This window comes from Aquila chrysaetos, chromosome 15 (genome assembly GCF_900496995.4).
Source record: "Aquila chrysaetos chrysaetos chromosome 15, bAquChr1.4, whole genome shotgun sequence".
In the NCBI taxonomy this organism is placed as follows: Eukaryota; Metazoa; Chordata; class Aves; order Accipitriformes; family Accipitridae; genus Aquila; species Aquila chrysaetos.
This window is the reverse complement of record NC_044018.1, coordinates 6,614,038-6,634,718: the sequence shown is the minus strand read 5'-3', so window position 1 is coordinate 6,634,718 and position 20,681 is coordinate 6,614,038. Positions and strand designations below refer to the sequence as shown.

Here is a 20,681-nt window from a genome sequence, read left to right as displayed (position 1 = left end):
CAGCCATCAAGTTCTAGCAAAATGTGTGGGTTTGGGTTTCCTCAGGAGATCCTGAAGACTTTGTCTCAGAGCAGGAGTACAGCGAGGGGTCCTGGTTTGGTCCCACTCACATGCCTATGAAGCCATGTGCTCCCAATGTTTTGCACGGGAATCCCACCCAGGTCTTTCCCTGTGAACACAACCCATGTGGGCCAGGGTGAAGCAGGGCAGGAGAAAAGCCTCTCGGTGAGAAGGCAAGAGCAGGGCTGAGCTTTGCCTCCGACTGTTCAGAGGGTTTCTCCTCCTGGCAGCCACATGAAGAGTTTTTGCACACTCCTGCAACTTTCTTGCTCCCACACGCTTCCTGCACCTCCTCCTCCTCCCGTCTTCGCCCTACTGCTGTTACCTTTGCCTCTCCTTTGCTCACTTGCCCAGCGTCACGCCGCACCCCCGTCCTTTGGGGGGAGGACTGTCCCGATCTGGTGGAGGGGGGCAACAGGAGATATTCAGCAGGGAGCTCCCTGGCCACGCTTCGCAGCCTGCCAGCAGCCTTTCCTCCCGGGCTGTGAGCCCCCAGGTGTCAGGCGCTGCAAGAAGCAGGAGGGTTGTTATGGGGCACGAAGGGGGCTGTGGCACCAGACTGCGGTGGGGGGGGTGCAGGACTGGCCACCTTCAGAGTCCAGGGTCTCTACAGCTTGCACGCTCAGTACCAGCGAGTGCAAAGAAGGAGTTAATCCACGCGCTTTATCAGCATCTTTCCCCCAGAGGCGTGGTCACAAACCATCCCATAAAACCAGGGCCACAAGAGAGGAAACCAACTGAATTCACCAAAAAGCAACCATCAGTTCCCAGCCCACCTGTCACAGGAGCAGCAGAGTGGGGGTTACAGGGAGAGAAATTGCCAAATCAGCCTCCTGAAACACAACCTGCAGGGGAAGAAAATCCACTAATGGCCACCTGGCATGAGCCAGCCCTGACTCCTGGACTCAAGGGCACAGATCGAAAAATAGGAACAGATTTGCCTCCTTGCCACCCAGTCTGTAAAACTTCCACCCTCTTTAGACATGAAGGTGATGGCCAATGAGATACAGAGAGAGAAGTGGGTGATTCATTCAATGCTGCTTCTTACTGATACCTGCTGCAGGCCAGCAGCGTTGTGTCCGGCGCCCATAAGGTTGATCATCACACACACACAAGAAGAGTCTGATCGCCATCACAGTTTGACGATTTCATTCCTGACTTTGTGCAGGTCTGAAGGACCTGGAGATCATCTGGATTTACATTAATTCTTGCATTTTTAGCCTCAGAGAATTGGGTTGCTTTCCTTAAGCAATTCTGTTTTGAGCTTCCAGACAATATCCATAGACAATATCCATCCATAAGTGCAGTGACCCTCTCTAACATCATCTCAGTCAAGCATGACCGGCTTTAAATGATCCATAATATTTTTGAATGAATGCATCCAAACCTAGCTACAACATTAATGTTTTCTAGGCAATATGAAAAATAAAGGGTGGTGAAGATCTCACTAGTATTTCTATTAAAAGCCACTGGGCTATCTGAATGGATTTCATGGAGACATGTGGTAGGTACCACGTTTTGTTGTTGAGATGAACTCCAGGCGTTCTGTAAAAGCTTTTCAGTGTGTTAATGCTGCAGCAATGTCCTTAGCAAAAAAAAATGCAAATAGGAGCATGTGATAATAATAATCAAAGAGTATTGCTTGCATTCATATCCCCCAGAAAACAAGTGCATCATTCTGAAGAAACAAAATGCTGGTGGTTTATTTCTTGTAGCTATATAGTTACTTGTTGAGATTTAAACTTTTCCTGATTACACCACAGCATCAGCCAAGATCTAATTGGTAACTGTGGTCCCAATGTGCAAGGTCCAATGTGCAAGGTCCTCTACGAACCCAAAGTGTATAGGCAGTCCATGCCCTACAGAACTTAACACACCTTGCTTGTTAAAAACCCCACAGTTTTCAGGACTTAAAGTCATTTGGAAGCTTGAGGGTATTTCAGTGTGGTGGGAACCCAGCATGGTCCCATCCCTAAAACTCTTCACATTGCTGGCAGATGAGTTTTGAACCCTGGCACATGGAATCATGCTTATTTTTGCCCTTTTCCTCTATATGCTTCAACTTAAACCTTTATAAGAAAGCCCTGCTTTTCCTTCAATGCCCTCTCCCTACCATGTGGATCTTCAGTTACGATTAAGGCATTACCATTGGGAAAATTAACACAGATTTCAGTGCCCATGGAGAATCAAAATGAACTCCAGTTTCCAATATCTTGGTTGAATTTTGCAGCTCCTGGACTCTCAGATGAAAGAGGACAGTGACTCCCCTGTTATTTGCTGAGCGCACCCCTCTGTGTGAGTATCCTAGGTGACAAAGGGACAGAAGAACCCAGATTGTGAATCCTGACAGTGATCAAACATGGGACAGTCACTAAATGACAACATTGTCCACTACAGAAAAACTTCTACATTGTTTGTGTCACCCAACACAGCTCTTCTGAACTGAAATTCAGATACTGAAGACTGACACTGATACCAGGTAAGGGAATACCCAGCACATTTACATTCCTGCACCTGCCCTGCTCTGAATGGGAGCAGCACCAAAATCCCCACCACCAGCAGCTCTATAAACTCCTGTTCCCATACGTGACGCTCAGGGAACAGCAGCTGCCAACCTGCACTAAGCATTGGTGCAACAACCTACTTCTCTGGCACAGCACTGCAACCCATCTTGGAGGATGGAAGCTTGTTGCTCTCAAGATAAATTTAATGCCACTTCATATCATGCCATGGCTATGGTAATCATCACATTTCAGGCATTTGCTGGCATGTAGATAAACAATTTCATTGTTTCTGTGGTTTGTATTGCTTGGGTCAAAAAGAAAAACTTTAATGAGAAGATCTTGCTGTTTCTGGGATGCCCCAGATTTGGTATTTGTGCATCACATGGGTATATTCCTTTCTTTCAATAATTTATCCCTGGTGCTTTTATGTTCACCCCATACGCCAACCATTTGAAGCTATTCAAAGCTTTTTAAATTCTTCCAGCTTGTGGGTTTCTGCCTGTCTTTGTGGTTTTTATTGCATAAAAATTGCGAATTTCAGGCACATCTTCTTCATCTACTTGAAAGTTAAAATGTTGATATTTTATTATAAAAAACAAGTAATTTAATCTCTAATGCAACTCTCCAGCCAGTATAGATGATACAGATGTTCTATCTTCACCATCTAAGTTAAGAAAACTTCATTAAAATTCTTTGAACTAAATAATTATGAGTTAAATAAATTAATATTATCATTTGATTTAGATAATTCTTTGAGCTAAATTATTGTCAATAACAAAATAATTCAGAGCTAGTACATGGGCTAACTGCAAAAGGGGAATAACAATACTGCAAACTTTCTAAAAACACTCTGGTATTTTTTGATTGAAACTACTTAACTAAACAACACATTTATATCCATTTTGTTTCACATTTATTTCTGCTGTGGCTGTGTACTTTGTAATATTATGAGTTGTATCGCTATGTTGCATTGGTTTATAACTTATGCGTGAATATGTTGATCACTACTATTCACTTGAGGTGGTTACTGACTCATAAACAGCAATGCAGAAATGGCCTCGGGTTGGACAGGTGGGGTGGAGAGCCCACCTCCCATGCCAGCCTTACGTGTCCTCCCTCTGCCCCACTTCACGCAAAAACATGATTTCCCCTACGCTGTGTGACTGCTCTCCTGGACTGCTTTTCCTTTTCTACGAGATCTGCTTTCACCAATGGACTCTGGATGGGTAAAACACCAAGGAAGGTGGGTTTTTTTTGCAAAGTGCGGTGTGGAACGGTCATGCTTTTATCTCACAGTGACCCATGGGCAGATGTACGGGGTGTTCGTGCCGTGTGCTGGGGGGTCCAGGGAGATCTCCGTGGGCAAGGTCAAGGCTGTCCTGCGCCAGGGAAAGCCAGTTCCACCCGGCTCCAATGGACCTACCGCAGGACACAGCTCAGCCCGTCAGTGATGCTGGTGGCTCCTCTGGGAAAATATATTTAAGAAAGGGCAAAAACACTGCCTGGCAGTGAGGAGTGAGGAAAATCATGAGAAACAGTCCTGCAACAAACAGGGACAGAGAAGAAGGGGAGGAGGTGCTCCAGGTGCCGGAGCAGAGATTCCCCTGCAGCCCGCGACGAAGACCATGGTGAGGCAGGCTGTCCGCCTGCAGTCCATGGAGGTCCACGGTGGAGCAGATCTCCACCTGCAGCCCGGGGAGGTCCCCACGCCGGAGCAGGTATACATGACCTGAAGAACTGTAGCCCATGGAGACCCCACACTGGAGCAGGCTTATCCTGAAGGATTGTCTCCCCTGGGAGGGATCCCACACTGGAGCAGGGGAAAAGAGTGAAGAGGAAGGAGTAGCAGAGACAGTGCATTATGGACTGACCGTAAGCTCCATTCCCCATCCCCCTGACCTGCTCGGGGGGATGGATGTAGAGGAGTTGGGAATAAAGGAGTGAAGTTGAGCCTGGGAAGAAGGGAGGGTGGAGACAAGTGGTTTAGTTTTGTCTTTCTCACCATCCTACTCTATTTTCAATTGGCAATAAATTAAACTGATTTTCCCCAAGTTGAGTCTGTTTTGTCTGTGACGGTAATTGGTGAGTGATCTCCCTGTCTTTAATTTGACCCATGAGCTTTTCCACCTTATTTTCCACACCTGTCCTGTTGAGGAGCGAGAGTGAAGGAGCGGCTGGGTGGGCGTCTGGCAGCTGGCCAAGGCCAACCCACCACAGCAGATATTATCTAAACATGAACTAGTTTCAGCATGAACAGAGCAGAACCTGAATTGTTCAGAACCTGAATTGTTCATTTCTTTCACCAGCTCAGGCCCAGAGGGACGTCTTACCTCATGCCAAGTGCTGAGTGCATTTTTCATGCATCTCGGCACGTTTTGTTTCTGCTTTTGTTTTAAAACACTCACCCAGAAAGAGTACATTCACCAGGTGTGGGGCCCAAACCTCAGAGGCCTCTTGAAGCTCCGCAGAATTCAGATATATTCAAAATTCTTTCCAGGGAGTCATCTCAAGTGTAGCATCAACCTTGCTGGACATGGATTCAGTCTATAAGAAGCTGTCGAGCTTTCTCTCTGCCACCTTTTTGAGAACAACCTTTAAGGTATTTCTACTAGCAGAAGGCTTCTCAGACCTTCTTTTTCCCCTATAAAGGAGAGGCAGTCATCTTGTAGGACAACAGTGTGAAGGACTCACTAATTTCTATGTACTCTCTATTAGAAATCAACCCAGAGGAAGAGTTTCTGCTCAGAGAACAGGAGTGGCCCTGGGATGCTAATTTGAAAAGTTGAAGTGAAGGTGAAAAAGCTTAGTTTGTAAGCTTTGTATTTTAAGGGTTGCCTTTTCTGTGGGCAAAAGAGCACTCCCTTCCCTTTTCCTCTCCATCCCCACAAAAACGAAAGAGGAAGAGGTTAATAAGAAAGTATAAGAAAGTGTTTTCAAACCATTAGCTTTCGTTCTTTTCTGGCTTTTCCTGAAGTAGTAAAGCAAAAAAATTACATAAATGTTGTTCCCCTAAAAAGAAAGGGTTTGAGTCATCTGATCAAAACTAGACGCTCAGAGCCCTTTGCCTTTAGCTGCAATTCAGATCAGATGCCAAACTCCACTTCCACAATAGGAGACACTCCTCGCCACCCACATTTCCCAAGGGAGGCAGATCTTAAACATCTCATCTGGACATACGTCCACAGCTGAAAGGCCTTTAAAGGACCGGCACCACCACACCTCCCTTCTTTCCCTGCTTTTGCTCAATGCAGTTGATCCTTTAGCATGACAGTCCCAATCGCTTTCACAAAAAGACCACGGAAAATCCTTCTTACTCCCTACATCCCATGCGACATCATCCCTCAAAAGTCACATACCACAAGACTCAGCAGGCAAACCCAACATCTTGCAGATATTCTCACACAAAAGAATGCAGCCCCAGCAAACCATGCTGAAGACACCTTCTTCCATCTCCACAAAATCCCTGTGAACGTGGTGCCCAACACAGCATCACCCCTCCCATGCACCAGCCCCATCCAGCTGGCATCGGAGGAGACAAGTTATAAAACACCACGGCCACAGTGCACAGCCCGTATGCTAAAGTTGCTCTCTGGGGAGATGGGATGGTGTGCCCAGCCCGGAGGAAACTGTTCCTCAACTAGAGGACACTCCAGCAGCTGGCCTCAGGGCTAGAAACAGGTCTGTTTAGTTTATCAGCACCGCAATAGGCGCTCTGTCCCATGTATGTCTCCACTTGCACTGTCACTACTTCAAGAGCCAGGCTATGGATGGAGTTGACATTTCACATGGCTTGGAAAGTGCAAATGACACAAGGCAAAGCTGGAGCTCCACTTGTTTGCCCAAACGTAGGCATCTCAAGTCATCTGAGAAGTCCTAGGGTATCTGAGACATCGGCACGGGGTTGGGAGCTACAGCACAGGATCTTCTGGAGACCTGCAGGGTCAGCCTGGGTACTTGAGAACATCTCAAGTGGCATTAGACACCTCTGTGTAGACAGCTGAATTAGTCCCTGGAAATCTAGAACAGGGAGATGGATCAGAGAGTTGTTGGTTGTGATTGCGATGCCCGAGTGTTGTGGCTGTGGTTTGGGTAGTGGAGGGGAAGCAGAGGGGAAGGGAGGCAGACACATAAGGAGAGGGGAAGCAGACATACAAAAGATGTCAGAAGTCAATACGAATGGCTGCCCGGTGCTGGCATGGCATGGAAAACTGCTTTGGGTCAAATTCACATTTTTTATGATTGAGAAGTGAAACGGTTAAAAATGCTTTTGCCATGGAAAGTGCTGATGAGCAGAGGGATAGCTCAGGAGTGGTTCCACAGCATTCCTATGAGCATAGACATAAAAATGGCTGGGGGCACTGCTAAAAATAAGGTAGTACTCTAACTGTCTTGGCAGCCACGGATGTCTGAAAGCAGTAACGAGGAAGCATGTTTTCCCTTCTGGTGGGCCAGCAATGGTAGATACAGGCTGTTAGACCCATGTGTCCTGTAAAAGGTCAACATCAATGTCTCCCCTTCAGCCAGAAGAAGCAACTACACCCCACTCTTGAAGAAAAAAAAGGCAACACCAGAGGCTACAAGCCCCTACAGAGCCTCCTGGTTGACTCAGGACCAGAACCAACCAAGCAAAAGCCACAGACATCACCAGAGTGAGCAGAACCACAGTCCCAGATGCTTTCGTGAATCAATTAGGAGCAAAACCAATTCCCTCTCAGACAACAGGGGTAATTGCTGTCATTTCTGTAAATCTATACATTTCAGTGACTTAGAGTATTAGTATATTTAAACATCTTCAGCAGTTTTCTGATATTTGAGATCTGATACACATAGACACACAGACAGACAGAAGCACATCTATCCTATTAATGACAGTATTTACAGTACATCACAAAGATGCGTTCTTGTGGCCATCTGCTTCTCCTGCTCATCCGTATTTCACCCTGCAGATGCATCTGAGGTCAGCCAGTGTCTTTGCTCTGCATTGCGAGTTGTCGGTGGCACCAAATAGGCAGGGCACGCTCCTGCTTCCCCCTTTTTTTTCGATTTTTCTTTGGAGCGGAGGATGCATAGCTCTCCCAGGAACATGGTGGGTTTCTCTCAAGCTCTTCTTTCTTGAGTTCCCAGTCTTCATCTCTCTGGTCTAAGGGGATTCCTTTCACTGCAGCTGTCCTGCGATAGTTTCTGCTCTCCACCTCTGCTCTGGGGAAGAAACCAAGAGTGCATCTTCAGGTACGGAGCACAGCACAGTCACACCACCGGTCATGAGCAGCCCATCTACAGGATCAGGGGATCATGTATTTGTATGGCCAAAACACTGTCACCAGCAATACATGAGAAAACACTGAGGTTAATCCCAAATCTAACAGCATGCATCACCCCAAGCCACCAGGTACTCACTGAGAGTTGGGCTGAAGTGGGAAACCTTCAATAAGGATCTACAGCGAGATCGGACTTGTACCACTGGAATCATCATTTAAACCAAAAAAAGCTCTCAAAGACTGACACTGTGAATTTGTGTGGTATTAAATAGACTTAAGCACATTTAATGCAATTGTACATGGTATATTAACTCACTGCAACCGCAACATTTCCATTTTCTTTTATTTTTTGCGCTGCTTATTCATAAGTACTAGAAATTCTAAATGGCAGAATATCAGATCTGAAGACAACTGGAATTCTGGAGGATTTGTACATAGTTATTCTTTATAGATGGCCTTTTAACCTCAGAGATTATCTAATCTTAATCCAATTCAGCCCTGAAATTTTCCTAAACTTTGCATTCAAATCCAGAGCTAAACTTGACAATTCATCCTCATTTCTGTTTTTTTAAATAACAACTTGAATCAAGCAATGTCATAGAAATAAGGCTGTGCTGCAGAGGTTCAAATTTTGCATGGGAAAACATTACGTAGAAGATATCATTTTCTCCAGCCCAATATCTCCATATGCAAATCATTCACAACTCTCCTTCGGTTGCTGGTGTTTTTAGCTGTGTTTTTCAAGTTGTCTCTATGATTTCAAGTGTGTGAAACCTGTTGGATGTCAGGCACTGAACCATCATCCATCCAGACCCTGGGATTTCCAAGTCAGCAGTGAATTTGCTCTTGGCATCTGTGATTTACCAAAGTCCTAATTTTTTTTGTGATATTCATATTTTTTCTATTAAACAAACACAGACCCAGATCTTCACTGAAGGACACTGTACAAGCTGGTAACCTGAAAATAAACATAATTTACTGTAACTTTTCTGATAGCCTTGAAATATCAATGGTTTTCATTCCACTTCCCACTGCAAACAACCAAAGCAAATTAAAAAACACTTTCATCAAGACCGAAATGAATATATTCCTTTGAGCAGTAGAATTTATATTTTTTTATCATCTCAGTTATGGTTTTGTTAATCATGGCTCTTAAATATTTTTCCTATTAAGTGTTGCTAACTTTCTCTTTACAATCTTTACACATGCCTGGCACAGACATAGTCAATTATTTTGGAAAAAAAAGTGACCTCAAACTAGAAAATAGATAGCTACTTTCTGCATTTTGTAGGCACTGAGGATTTGTAAAAGGATGAGTCCTTCACTTCCAAGTCATACGACACAGAGTCATGGAATGGTTTGGGTTGGAAGGGACCTTTGAAGATCATCTAGTCTAACCACCAAGTCTAGTCACTGAAAGATAAACTGGTTCTCTTTCAAAAAATAGCAAAAGCAAAAAAGGAAGACTTTCTTTTCTTTCTCATACCAGCAGGAAGCAGGGGAAAGTACTGAAAAAACAGGATCCACTGTGGTGGGTGAACCTTGGCTGGCTGTCAGACGCCCACCCAGCCACTCAGTGCCCCTCCTCAACAGGACAAGGGGAGAAAGACGGAAAAGCTTGTGGGTCAAGGTAAATCACAGGAGGAGATCATAGGGAGATCACTTACCAATTACTGTCACAGGCAAAACAGACCTGGGGAAAATCAATTTAATTTATTGCCAATTGAAAATAGAGTAGGATGGCGAGAAACAAAGACAAAACTAAAGCACTTGCGCCCACCCCACTTCTTCCCAGGCTCAAATTCACTCCTTCATTCCCAACTCCTCTATCTCCTCCACCAAGCAGCTCAGGGAGATGGGGAATGGGGGTTGTGGTCATTCCATAACACTTTGTCTCTACTACTCCTTCCTCCTCACACTCTTCCCCTGCTCCAGAGTGGGTCCTTCCTATGGGCTGCAGTCCTTCAGGATCAGACTGCTCCAGCGTGGGCTCTCCACGGGCTTCAGTCCTTCAGGGCACATCCACCTACTCCAGCATGGGGTCCTCCGCAGGCTGCAGGGTAGCCATCTCCTGCACCACGGTGTTCCATGGGCTGTAGAGGGACAACCTGCATCACCATGGTCTTCCCCACGGGCTGTGGGGGAATCTTCACTTACCCTGGTGTGGCAGGACTGTTTCTCATACTTTTTTCCTCATTCCTCACTGCCGGGCAGTGTTTTTTCCCTTTCTTGAATATGTTTCCCAGAGGCACCACCAGCGTAGCTGATGAGCTGAGCTGTGTCCCGTGGTGTATCCACCATGGTGTAGCCCCAGCCTCTCCCCACAGAGACCCCCGCGGGCCCCACCACTGCCACGATCCTGACACGGGCACTTCAAGTGCAAATCTTGTCCAAGAGAAAACAAACCCTTTCCTCCTACTGCAGAGGTCTGAGTTTGTAGGTACTCAGTATTGATGCAGCTCTGTCAAAAATACCACCAAATATCAGGAAAAATCCTTTTTTCTGTAGTACAGCAGCTCTGTCACATCAATGCAATGCTGTCCCAGCTGAGAGCACAGAGCAAAGCCAGCGGCTCCACACAGATGTGCTGCATAGCATGGGCTTACTATATATATATATATATATATATATATATATACACACACACAAACATATGTTTGAGAGAGATGGTTGATGCCCCATGCCTGTCAGTGTTTAAGAGGCATTTGGAAAGTTCCCTTAATAACGTGATTTAATTATTGATCAGCCCTGAAGTGTTCAGGCAGTTGGACTAGATGATTGTTGCAGGTCCCTTCCAACTGAAATAGTCTATTCTATTCTATTAAGTATCTGCTCCCAAGGGCAAGAAACCTCTTTCTGTACACTTTTTAATATATATAAATATATACACACATATGTGTATATATATGTGCCCTGGGCTTAGATAGCAGGAGCCTTTGGTGCAGTTTCAACGCTCGGCACTTTGCAGAGAAGCTGGCGGCAGGCATGGGCTGTGGGTCTCTGTGCTGGCTCGGCACCGTCCTCGACAGCTCGCACAGCATCCAGGATAAAGCCCTTCTCGTGCAAAAAAAAAAAATCTGATGCAAATTATGTGTTTGTTATTCAGAAGCAGCTGTGTTTTGAAGGCTGTTTCCTATTCTTTGCATGTCCATGCAAACCTCTGTGAGTGGTATGGATACTCTGTAGCAGAATATTCCTAATATTTACATGTTAAAAATATTTACGTGTCGATACAGGTAATATTTCCATGTTGATGCAAACGATCCCCAGCACAGAGCAGCGGCTCAGCCCAGGTAGGCAGGGGTATGTTCGTGCAGCCACCAGCACCTGGGGTCAGACACACAGTGTGCGAGGACCGCGGTAGTGCTAGGGAGGGCTGAATTGGGATGTAGGAAGGATTTGGATGCTCATAGCCCTGTCTAGATACGCATGTCAGCCCTGCATTTGGCACCCACTGTTATTTTAAAAATTGGCTTCTCTCTCTTTTTGCATGACAGGCAAATATCCAAAACTGACGGTGATGCTCTGTAACAAAAGACCCCTCATACTTACATACCAATACCACAGACACCGTGAGCAGAGGGCAGACCCGCTCTGTGCCGCACAGCATTGCCGTGCAGACACACACTTCATTTTCTGTCTGCAGCACGCATCGGTACTGCCCAGCTCCCGCCGGAGCCGTGGGGCACTGCCTGACCATGGACATCACTTCTGGGACCTTCTGCACACCTGAAGGAGCAGAAGGTAATCGTGATTATACTACAAATGCCAGTAATTCCTCCTAGTTAACTCCAAGTTTGCTGATGTGAGGAGGTGAAACCGTTGCATGAGGGTGAAGGCATCCACTGTGGTTGTAAATTATAGTGGTTGGGCTTAAAAAAAGGGTTCCTGAGCCCCAGTGATAAACTCTTGGCTGCCCACAGGCTACGTTATGACTGTGAGGTGATAATAGAGGCTTTGTGTGTCTTATAAAATGTCCTAGGCATGGGCATTCAAAGCATCTTCCCAATTACTAAGTTCTCCCAACCACCCTCCTAGCTGAGCCATGCAGCCGTGGGGCGAGTCAGGCCAGCACGTGGCTCTGAAAGACAAGTTTTCCACCTTAAATTAGTCATTCACCTCAGAAAACCCTCCATCAGCTACATGAGTCACCCTAGGCTCTTGCCTAGGTGGCTCAGACCAGGATGTCAATCATCCTGTCAATCATGCTGTCCATCATTCTCCCAGCCGCCTCCGCCAGTGCCGGCGCCTCCGATGCCGTCGGCATCATCCAGGCGATTCCCCCACCCTTGCTGTCCCCCCACCGCCACAGCTCTGGTGCGCAGCCAAGTGCACGGCAAATGCTGGACTTGGCAGGACTCGATAAGCAGGATTTAATGGTAAGATCAGTGCAAAAATGACAGCATTGAATAGGTAAGCAATTGCTATAAATGATTAATCGAGGGGAACAAGCCTGCAAACCTTTTACTCTCTGGGACAGACAATATTTACCTATTCTGATATAGAAACTAAGCAAGCCAAGAACTGAGAACAGTATAAAGAGAAAACTCTCCTCTGGACGAAAGTGTCCCATTCTCAAATATCTCGCAAACCTGAGCTTATCCCAGCTAGGGTCTAGGTAGTAAAAAAACCTAAATAGCAAAGCTTAGCTATCAGCTGCTAGTTGTTTAAATTTCTTTAAACTGGAGGTCTAAGGGTAATAATAAAAGCTGATTCTTCTGTGTGGAAGGAAGGTGGTGAATAGTGAGGGTTTGCAGCGTGTCAGCTCCATAAACAGTGACGCTTTAGCTACAAGGTGTCCTGGATGTGGGGTGGGCAGGTAAAATGCAAAGGTCCCAGCAGCTTCCATAATAGCCAGAGCTTAGAAACAGGAACATGTGGCTCCCTTAGAAAGTTTTTGGGGCTCTGGACAGGGGGATTTTATACACTTTGAGTGTCTCTTCCTATGGAAGGACACTGATGCTGTGTAAGATTGAAGGTGGGCATGGTACAGCAAAAGGACATCAGTACCTACAGAAAAGTTTACGTGGATTAATGAAAGGTGGTATTTGGTAAGCACTGGCCGTCTCAGACATTTGCACAGCCACCATGCTTGATTTTAAACTTGGCAGCTCTTGTGCTGAACTCCTCAATGAAGGCAAGTTGGAGACTTTGCGTTGGGTATGTGTCTATAAAAAAATACACGATTTATACGGTGCCAAAACAGTCTTGAGAATGTGGCAGTGGTAAAAATGATGCCAGTTAAGGACTACGGCAGGACTGTAAAATCAGAGAAAAACCCAGGGGAGGAAAAGTCTTTGGGTGCTCTCAGTATCTCAGGGTCCGGCACATGCAGGTTTCACAAGCAGTGTATTTAAATACCAGGTAACATGTGGGAACACAACTGGCACTGAACAAGCTGGTGAGCCTCTGGTGGTCTGTCCCACCACTTTAGAGAGATGCAGGTACGGGACACAGCTTGGACCTCTGGAGGATGGCAGCCTGAGTCAGGGAAACAGTTTCACAAGGATGAAAATATCTGTAAGCCAAATCAGTGCCTGAAAAAACAGGAATGACAACTGGGAACCCTTTAAGAGCATATTACTAGTTGCATATGGTGCCTCGGTGATAACCGTAAGAGTTAAGACAATACAGAGTTTGGAAGTAATATGTGGCCATCCTATTAACAGATCAAATGGTAAAACTTTAAATAATTATGTAAAAAAAAAAGGATGGCTCTGTTCTCTACTACAAGAAAAGCCAAATGATATACATACACTAACATCACCTCCTAAAGGGCTGTTCTTAAACAATTCAACCTGTGTACTCAGTATTCACCACCCTAAGGAGTTAATACTTGTTCTTGCTTTCATTTCCTTTGCTTAATAATGGCTCTGTAACATCCTTATAAAAACAATGATGTCGTGAGGTGGGAACAATTTTGAAAACATACCAAGGCAAACTATGGAAGGGAGTGGAAGAAATCAATGTCTTCCCAATGGCTTCCTTGTGACAAAGACCCGTACTTGCTTATCAAGCACTACTCGTGCTGGTTGACTTTGACAGGCTTTAGGTGGAAAGGTAAGTAACACACTCGTATTCTTTCTGGTCCTCTATATAGCAGTCAGTTTAATTTTCACTGCTGGAGCCCCGCCAGCTGCCGCAGTGGGACCGGCCATCGCTACTCACATTTCTAAGAACCTGGAGCAGTCTCGGTGACCGTAGATTTCCGCAAGCCTCTTGGGAGTGTCGCCAAAGAGGTCGGCCGCGTCCATGGCAGCGTGCAGGGAATGAAGGGTGCGGAGCACCCCCAGTCTCCCCGACTCGGCCGCGAAGTGAGCCGCGGTCCAGCCCACGTCGCTCCGCAGGCAGTGCCGGGCGCCGTGATCCACGAGGAGCTTGACCAGCTCCGATTGCCCTTGCGTCGGGCAGCAAAACAGGGAGAGAAGATGCACCTGCATTAGACTTTGTACCTTCAGGATGCAGAAGACAGTCACACACAGCTGATCGTAATTCCCTCAGTCATGTAACGATGGATTTTGCCCACGACCTGGCCATTTGATTTATCAAATAAAAGATGCTCATTAGAAAATGCTGATTTTTTTTTTCCAAACTAGACTGCTTCCAGAAGCATTTTACAACAAAAACAACAATAAAATCAGAAAGCTTTCTACTAATTTCTGAACAGCACATCTCAATTACTCATTGACCAATTGGCTATTGACTATTTCATTGTTTCATTTGGGGTTTTAGTTCAATGCAAAATAAAACTTAAACATTAAAAAAAAAAATGGAAAACCTGTGAACAGCTTTACTAAAACAAAGATTTGTTTGATAGGAGATAGAGAAATTACTTGTTTTCACTCACCTTCATATTTTTCTAACTTGTGGAATTGCTTAAAGAAGCAAAAAAAGTTATTTCTATCCCACTTCACATTGCCTTGACTGAGTTAGATCGTTCCCAATGGCACCTAGGCCATGCCAGTCTCTCATCATCATTTTCCTAAATAGCTCGGTTCCCTTTGCTGCTGCCCAAATGAGTAATAATCCATCAGGGCAAAAGTAAAGCAACCACACATTTGATTTCTGAGCAAAGACAGATGCCATGATGTGAGATCTCAACATTTAACAAACGCCCTAGCACGCAGGAGTACAGGTCCAGTTTCCCATTCTCCACTGTGTACAATTATACATTATATATTGTTGCATTCACCTCTCTTCTGGGCTGCAAAAGGATATTTGACTTTAACAGACACTTCTGATGGTGAAGGATAAAGTGGGAGCTGCAAACAACTCTGGTCCTGTGTTGTTCATTTGACCAGGTGGGGTAAAGGGAGGGCAACGTAAACCACACTGTAATTATTTTGTTCTGTTTGGTTGGATAAATACCTGGTATAAACACAGTGGGTTTGACTTTCTGCTCATTCATGCAGGTGTGCATGAGAAGTAACTCCTCTGCCCTGTATGAAGTCACCTTTTAGAAAAGTAATGTTGGGGACAAGTAGACATGCTATACATACATATCATGTAAATTGTAAATTTTCACGTGACAGAAAAAAAGGCTAAAAAATCACTTCGATGGTAATCCCATAAATTATTTTGGAGGCAAAGTTCCTATTTAAATCAGTATTTTTCTCATCATCACAAAATTATCAGATACAAGCTGTGACTATCACCAGCATTAAGTGCCATCATAACAAGATGTAATTACAATCAGCATCACCTTTTATGATGCTGGTTTGCAGCGGTAACAGAGCAGGGGATGCCCTTACCTTTTGCAGCAGCCCAGTGCAGCGGGGTCCTGTCATGCCAGTCGACATCCTTGTGATTTGGGTCGCAGCGCCCTGTCCTCAAAATCTCATCCACCAGGTCGTAGTCCCCCAAAGCCACGGCTTCATGGAGCTCTGTCATGGTGCCTGGTAAAAGAGCGATGGTCATTTAGTGGGTGTTCACTGATTTATCAGCTCCTCTCAAGAGCAATTTTAACACCTCAAGCAGCATCTGCATTCAAAATGAGACACGCGCTGTGAGAAACCAGCATTTATCCAAAAATAAGGAAAAAGGAATGAGAGGGAAAAAAATATTATCATTTATCTTCAAAACCGTGATCACAGACTGATGGTGATGTTTGGTTTGCAGTCATGGAAATCTGGAGCAAAGCGCAGCCCTTTGTATAAAGGACTCGTAGATAAAACCACGCTGCATTTCTCAAGGATGTTGCTAACAAACAGCCAGCTCAGGCCAAACATTTGCCATGGGTCTGTTGGTACTCACCATGGAAACTGGCTCCTCCCTTGCCAATGCTGCAGATCCATTACTGGTAGTGTTTTATTGCGATGAAAGAAATGTCTGTGCAAGCATCTTCTGATGTTCTTTGGTGCAAATAATCGAGCTATGGCATGGTGCTTAAAAATCTAATCTCCATAGCCGTGCTTTGCACTTTCCACTCTCATACAACAGACCCCCATCAAGAAATGCAAGCAGATCTTTGGCCCCCGCGAGGCTGTGGATTTCAATAATTATACCTCTGCTAGGGGATATTGCCTAGCTGCTTTGCTGGCAGGGAATTTAAGCAGCTTGCAAGGATCACTACGCTACCACATCATCTTGAGGATGGAAACACTGCAATATTTTCTCCAGTCTGGCCAAATCAATGAGGAGAAAACATTTACATTCTTGTATCGACAGCTGGTCTTGAGCTAATTAGTCCAGTCCCCCTCATAAACTAGAAGCATTTTAGAATTTGCTCCAGCTTTTGCATTGCATTTACTTCATGGAGTAATTTTCACGGATTGAAAATACTGTGAGTTCCGTGTTCAGCATGTTGGAGAGGACCAACACTGGAGCTTGCAGAGGCTGATGTGAGGGAAGGTTTGCAATCCTAGGGGCTACGTCCTGGGAGCCAGAGGTGGATGGGGCCATTTCCCTGCTCTCAACTCCCATAAACGTCCCAACCACATCCCAAATCCAGGCTGGAAGGACACACCGCCATCTCTACCCTGCTTTCTTGTAAGAAAAAGACGAGAATCAAAGGTCAGAGGGAATCACAGCCCGCTTCAGTAGGTCCCCTGACTTAGGTGGCTGGACTGCGTAGACCAGATCCACGAGAAAGACCCATATATGCCTGCTGCTGAGTTTGACTCCTGCGTATCTGGCAAAATCTGAATATATTAAAAAATACAATAAATTTTGGAGCTCCTCAGTGGGCCACAAAAGTATAATTGGCTTTGGCACATCTCTGTTACTTTAACCATTCGTGCACAGCCTCCTCCTCCTCCTCATTGTCTCTCACTAACATTGAAGAATTTGTTCCTTTAGATTAAACAGAGGTCTTCAGAGTTGTCCTCCAAAACCTTTCATCAGCGTTACATCTATCCTGAAATGTTACACTTTAATGCATCCACCCCATCACTGAAACGAGTGCTGGACAAAAGTAGAGAAAAAAAAATTTTTTTTGGACCTTTTCATACAACTTTCTTATTCTTTTCCAAGAAAAAATTCAAAGTTTAAAAATATAACTTGAATTTCAAGCACCTTTGTGCTCTGCTAGCTTCTAGATCATACCCACACACGTACACGCAAAGGGAGAGGAAAAGAAGCCAGCGATCCCACCCCAGGAGCTCACCAGCTCTCTGGGCAGACAGTCCACGGGTGCAGCTTCATAAGCAATTTAGGCCAAGCCAAATTTGACCTTCCCTCCCTCCCCTGCTGCCTCCCTTTGCTAGCCTTGAAGCTCATATGGCTGTTTTATCATCCGGATCAACCTGCTGATCTCTCAGGAAACTAATCTTTTATTATGGCTGCTGGGTTTAGGGTTAATTGCCTAAAATCAGCGTTATCGAGGGGGCTGGGGCTGTGCAAAGCGGGGGGTGGATGCAGATCTCCCCCCATCAGTAGGGACCTGCTCTTGATCCACCTTAAACCGCTCCCGAAGTTGCACCCAAAAGTGGGATCTGCTTCCTTAGGGTGTTGTTATCCCTTTCTCATAAGGCCAGAGGAAAAGATTTGCATTTCTTTATGGAGGGACCTGGAGCCAAAGCGCAGTGCTCCCCCGCTGCAGCCCCCCCCCCCCCCCCCTCGCCCAGCCGTAAGGGTCGCGGCTCCTCCGTGGGACGTCTCAGCCCGGCCGGGGGTGTGTGTGTGGGGGGGGGCGGATTTTCTCGCCGATATCCCGCTGCTTGATCCAGCCCCACCGCCAGGAAAGCCAGAAATCCACATGCCAACGAGCCCCTATCTAACCCCGGCCCTGCCCTGCAAAGGCACAACCCGGCGTCTAAGCAGCCGCGGGGTCCTCTGGGCGGGTGGTGATTTCGGTTTTGGGTTTTTTTTTTTGTTTGGTTGGTTTTGGTTTTTTTTTTTGGGGGGGGGGGGGGGAATGGCTCCATGCCCCAAACTTTTTTTCCAGGCCCGGGGAAGACTGTCTCCTCTGCAAACTAAGGCAAAGTTTGGTCCCTCCCCTTCGGGGAGAGCCCGGCAGTCGCTCTGCCTCCGAGCCCGACCTCCTCCGGCCGGAGCAGCCGCCTCCCACCCGGCTCCGGGGGGTCCGGGGGGGGACCCGGGGGGACCCGCCTGCTCCTCCGGCCAGCGGGACGGGAGCGGAGGGCGGCCGGGACACCCCACGGCAGGTACGTGGAGCGCCGGGAGCCGCTAAAGGGAGGGAAAAAGGGGCCGGGGGGGGGGGGAGAGACGGCGGCATGAGAGTGGTTTTAAGGAGCCGGGGGGGGGGGGGGGTTCTGCGCAGCCCCGTGCGTGGCTTGCCGGGGGTCCCGCTCCCCGGCTTCAGTCTGCTCTTCCCGAAGCCTGTCCCCAACCCTCAGGGGTTCGGGCTTCTCCGCTTCCCCCCCCCCCCCCCCCCCGCTTCCAGCCCCTTTATCTGGCTTCAAATCCCTGCGTGTCCCCGCGGAGGGGTGGGATTCGCTGCGGGTAAGCTGCAAGGGACGGGGGGACGGGGGGCGGGTGGACGTGCGAGGTTGGCAGGAGTTCAGGGAAAAAGGTGAATCGAGTTCTCCCGCAGGGAAAAGTAGCCGGACACGGCCGTGCCCAGCGTGGGGGTGGGAAGCAGCAAGTCCCAAGAGAAACTCAGACTAGATGGAAGGGGGGGGGGGAAATCACAGCGAGGGTGATTAAACTCTGCTTCGGGCATCCAGCGTTGAGACGGGCAAAACCCAGGCAGCCCCACGCGTGCCCGGCTTTGAGCAGGGGTTTGGATTAGGTGACCTCCAGCAGTCCTTCCCGACCTAAATTCTTCTGGGAGGCTCAGAGGGACACAGAGCGGGTTTGGGGTGCTCTTCCAGCACCGCGTTCATCTCCCCCAAAGCCAGCACATGCAAGGTGGACGCCTGCACGGGACCCTGTGCCCCGGCTGCTGTTAGAGCCGGTGGGGGGGTGAGACGGCAGTTTTAGGATGTGGTTCCTGGTGTGTTTTAAGCCCAGTGAGCTCAGATAGAGGTGACAAGGCAGTGGACGGTAGCGTTAGTCGGATGAACGTGCCGGGAGAGCCTGCCTGTGCTTTACCCTGAGACACAACCATCTGAGCCTCTGCGGGAGCTGCAGGTGGTGGCTCCTCAGGGTAGGAACCGAGGGCGGCAATGCCGTCCGGACGTGCGCTTACCAACCCCGCTGACATGATTTACAGCAGCCGAGAAGCTGTTGTGACTTACTGCTGGGGACACGTGGGATCCTCTAACGGGCAGCTCTGGCAGGAAATTGGAGATGCTCAAATCGCCGTCTCTGGCTGTCCTTAGTGGTTGGGCTCCCCTTTTTCTCTGCCTGCTGGAGGTGAAACACTTTATCTCTTCAAAATCAGCTAATATTAGGGGGGGAAGGGACCTTTCTGCAGTGAGGTTGTGCTTGCAGGGAAGTGAGAGGGGACATTCCCATGGGGGGGGGGATACACTTGGATTTAGCCTTTGCATCCAGAATCTCCAGTTTATGGGAAGCCTGAATCCAAGCGCCTCCTCCTGCTGACTCCAAAGCTGCTGCCTGCTGTTTCTACCTGACGTCCCCACGTCCTGACCACACAGCAGACAGGTTTTCCACCACCCAGGTCCTGCTTCAGGCCCAAACCAGCAAGCAAAGGGTCAGAAGAGTTGCTGTAGTGCCTAAACCGGGGCATTTAAGAGCAGGGACCAGAACTAGGGTTCTCGGGTAAATGCTGTCATAACACTTAGGGGTACTTTTTCCCCAGACCTAGTGAATGTTGAAGCGTTTTGGTATCTGGGGTAGGGACTAAGGTGATCCCATGCCCCGCTGATGAGAAATGGCTCTTTGGTTCAATCTCCAGTGCCAAATCAGGCAGGGGATGTACTTAAAAGAGATTACTCAGAGCTCAGGAAGGGGACAGTGACACCTCCATCTGCTGGGGAATATCTCACTGGGCAGTGCTACCCAGATGAGCGCATGGAAGTGCCCTGAGACATGGCTGGGAGGCCCTGGCCTAACCCAGGATGCAGGAGCATCACCCAAAAGGGTGGGAATCGCCCAGCTCCACCATTGCTCCTCTCCATCTCTGTACCACATCTTGGCAAGGGGGATATATGTCCTTCCCCAGTCCCGTGGGCCATCCATGCTCGCCGTGATGTGCTATCACTGAATTACCGAGGTTGGCATCACCTCTGCACCAAGCCACGCCGAGATGTCAGATGGAAGCAGCCTTTAAGACATGCAGCATTCTTGTTTACTGGAAAAAAAAGTGGCTCAGATCAGTGGAAAAATACACATTTGCATTTTGGTGACAGCCTCAGCCATTTGCACCCTGCAACACAAAAGGCGTCAGTGTGAAGGACTCCGCTTCAGCTCCCCCACATTCCCCAGGCTCAGCTCTCTCGCTTTGGCAGCCTTCAAATAAAGGACAAGCCAAGGTCAGGGGAAAAAAAAAAAA

At 47.3% G+C, this 20,681-nt stretch overlaps 2 protein-coding genes across 6 annotated transcripts in view; one reads left to right on the top strand and one right to left on the bottom strand.

Moving 5' to 3' along the window:
- Positions 1-4,978: 4,978 nt before the first annotated feature.
- Positions 4,979-19,512, bottom strand: ANKRD66 (ankyrin repeat domain 66). Of its 5 annotated transcripts, none has more exons than XR_003926672.2 (4): positions 15,574-16,036; positions 13,991-14,219; positions 7,449-7,763; positions 4,979-6,581 (listed from the first exon to the last, which is right to left on the bottom strand). XR_003926672.2 is itself a non-coding variant. In XM_030037251.2 (4 exons), the coding sequence occupies exons 2-4, from the start codon at positions 15,710-15,712 to the stop codon at positions 7,523-7,525; spliced, it is 609 nt and encodes a 202-aa protein (XP_029893111.1). In that variant the 5' UTR covers positions 15,713-15,717; positions 19,413-19,512; the 3' UTR covers positions 6,783-7,522. The 5 variants fall into 5 exon arrangements, 4 of the variants coding, with proteins under 4 accessions (XP_029893111.1, XP_029893112.1, XP_040984728.1 ...); XM_030037251.2 differs by lacking the exon at positions 4,979-6,581 and adding an exon at positions 19,413-19,512 and having other exon boundaries at positions 6,783-7,763; positions 15,574-15,717; XM_030037252.2 differs by lacking the exon at positions 4,979-6,581 and adding an exon at positions 16,076-17,129 and having other exon boundaries at positions 6,783-7,763; positions 15,574-15,717.
- PLA2G7 (phospholipase A2 group VII) overlaps positions 18,156-20,681 on the top strand; it is a 17,172-nt gene continuing 14,646 nt past the window's right edge. The window contains exon 1 of the mRNA XM_030037248.2: positions 18,156-18,426. Coding sequence (XP_029893108.1) covers positions 18,177-18,426 — 250 coding nt within the window. The 5' untranslated portion in view covers positions 18,156-18,176. The remainder of the gene's footprint in view (positions 18,427-20,681) is intronic.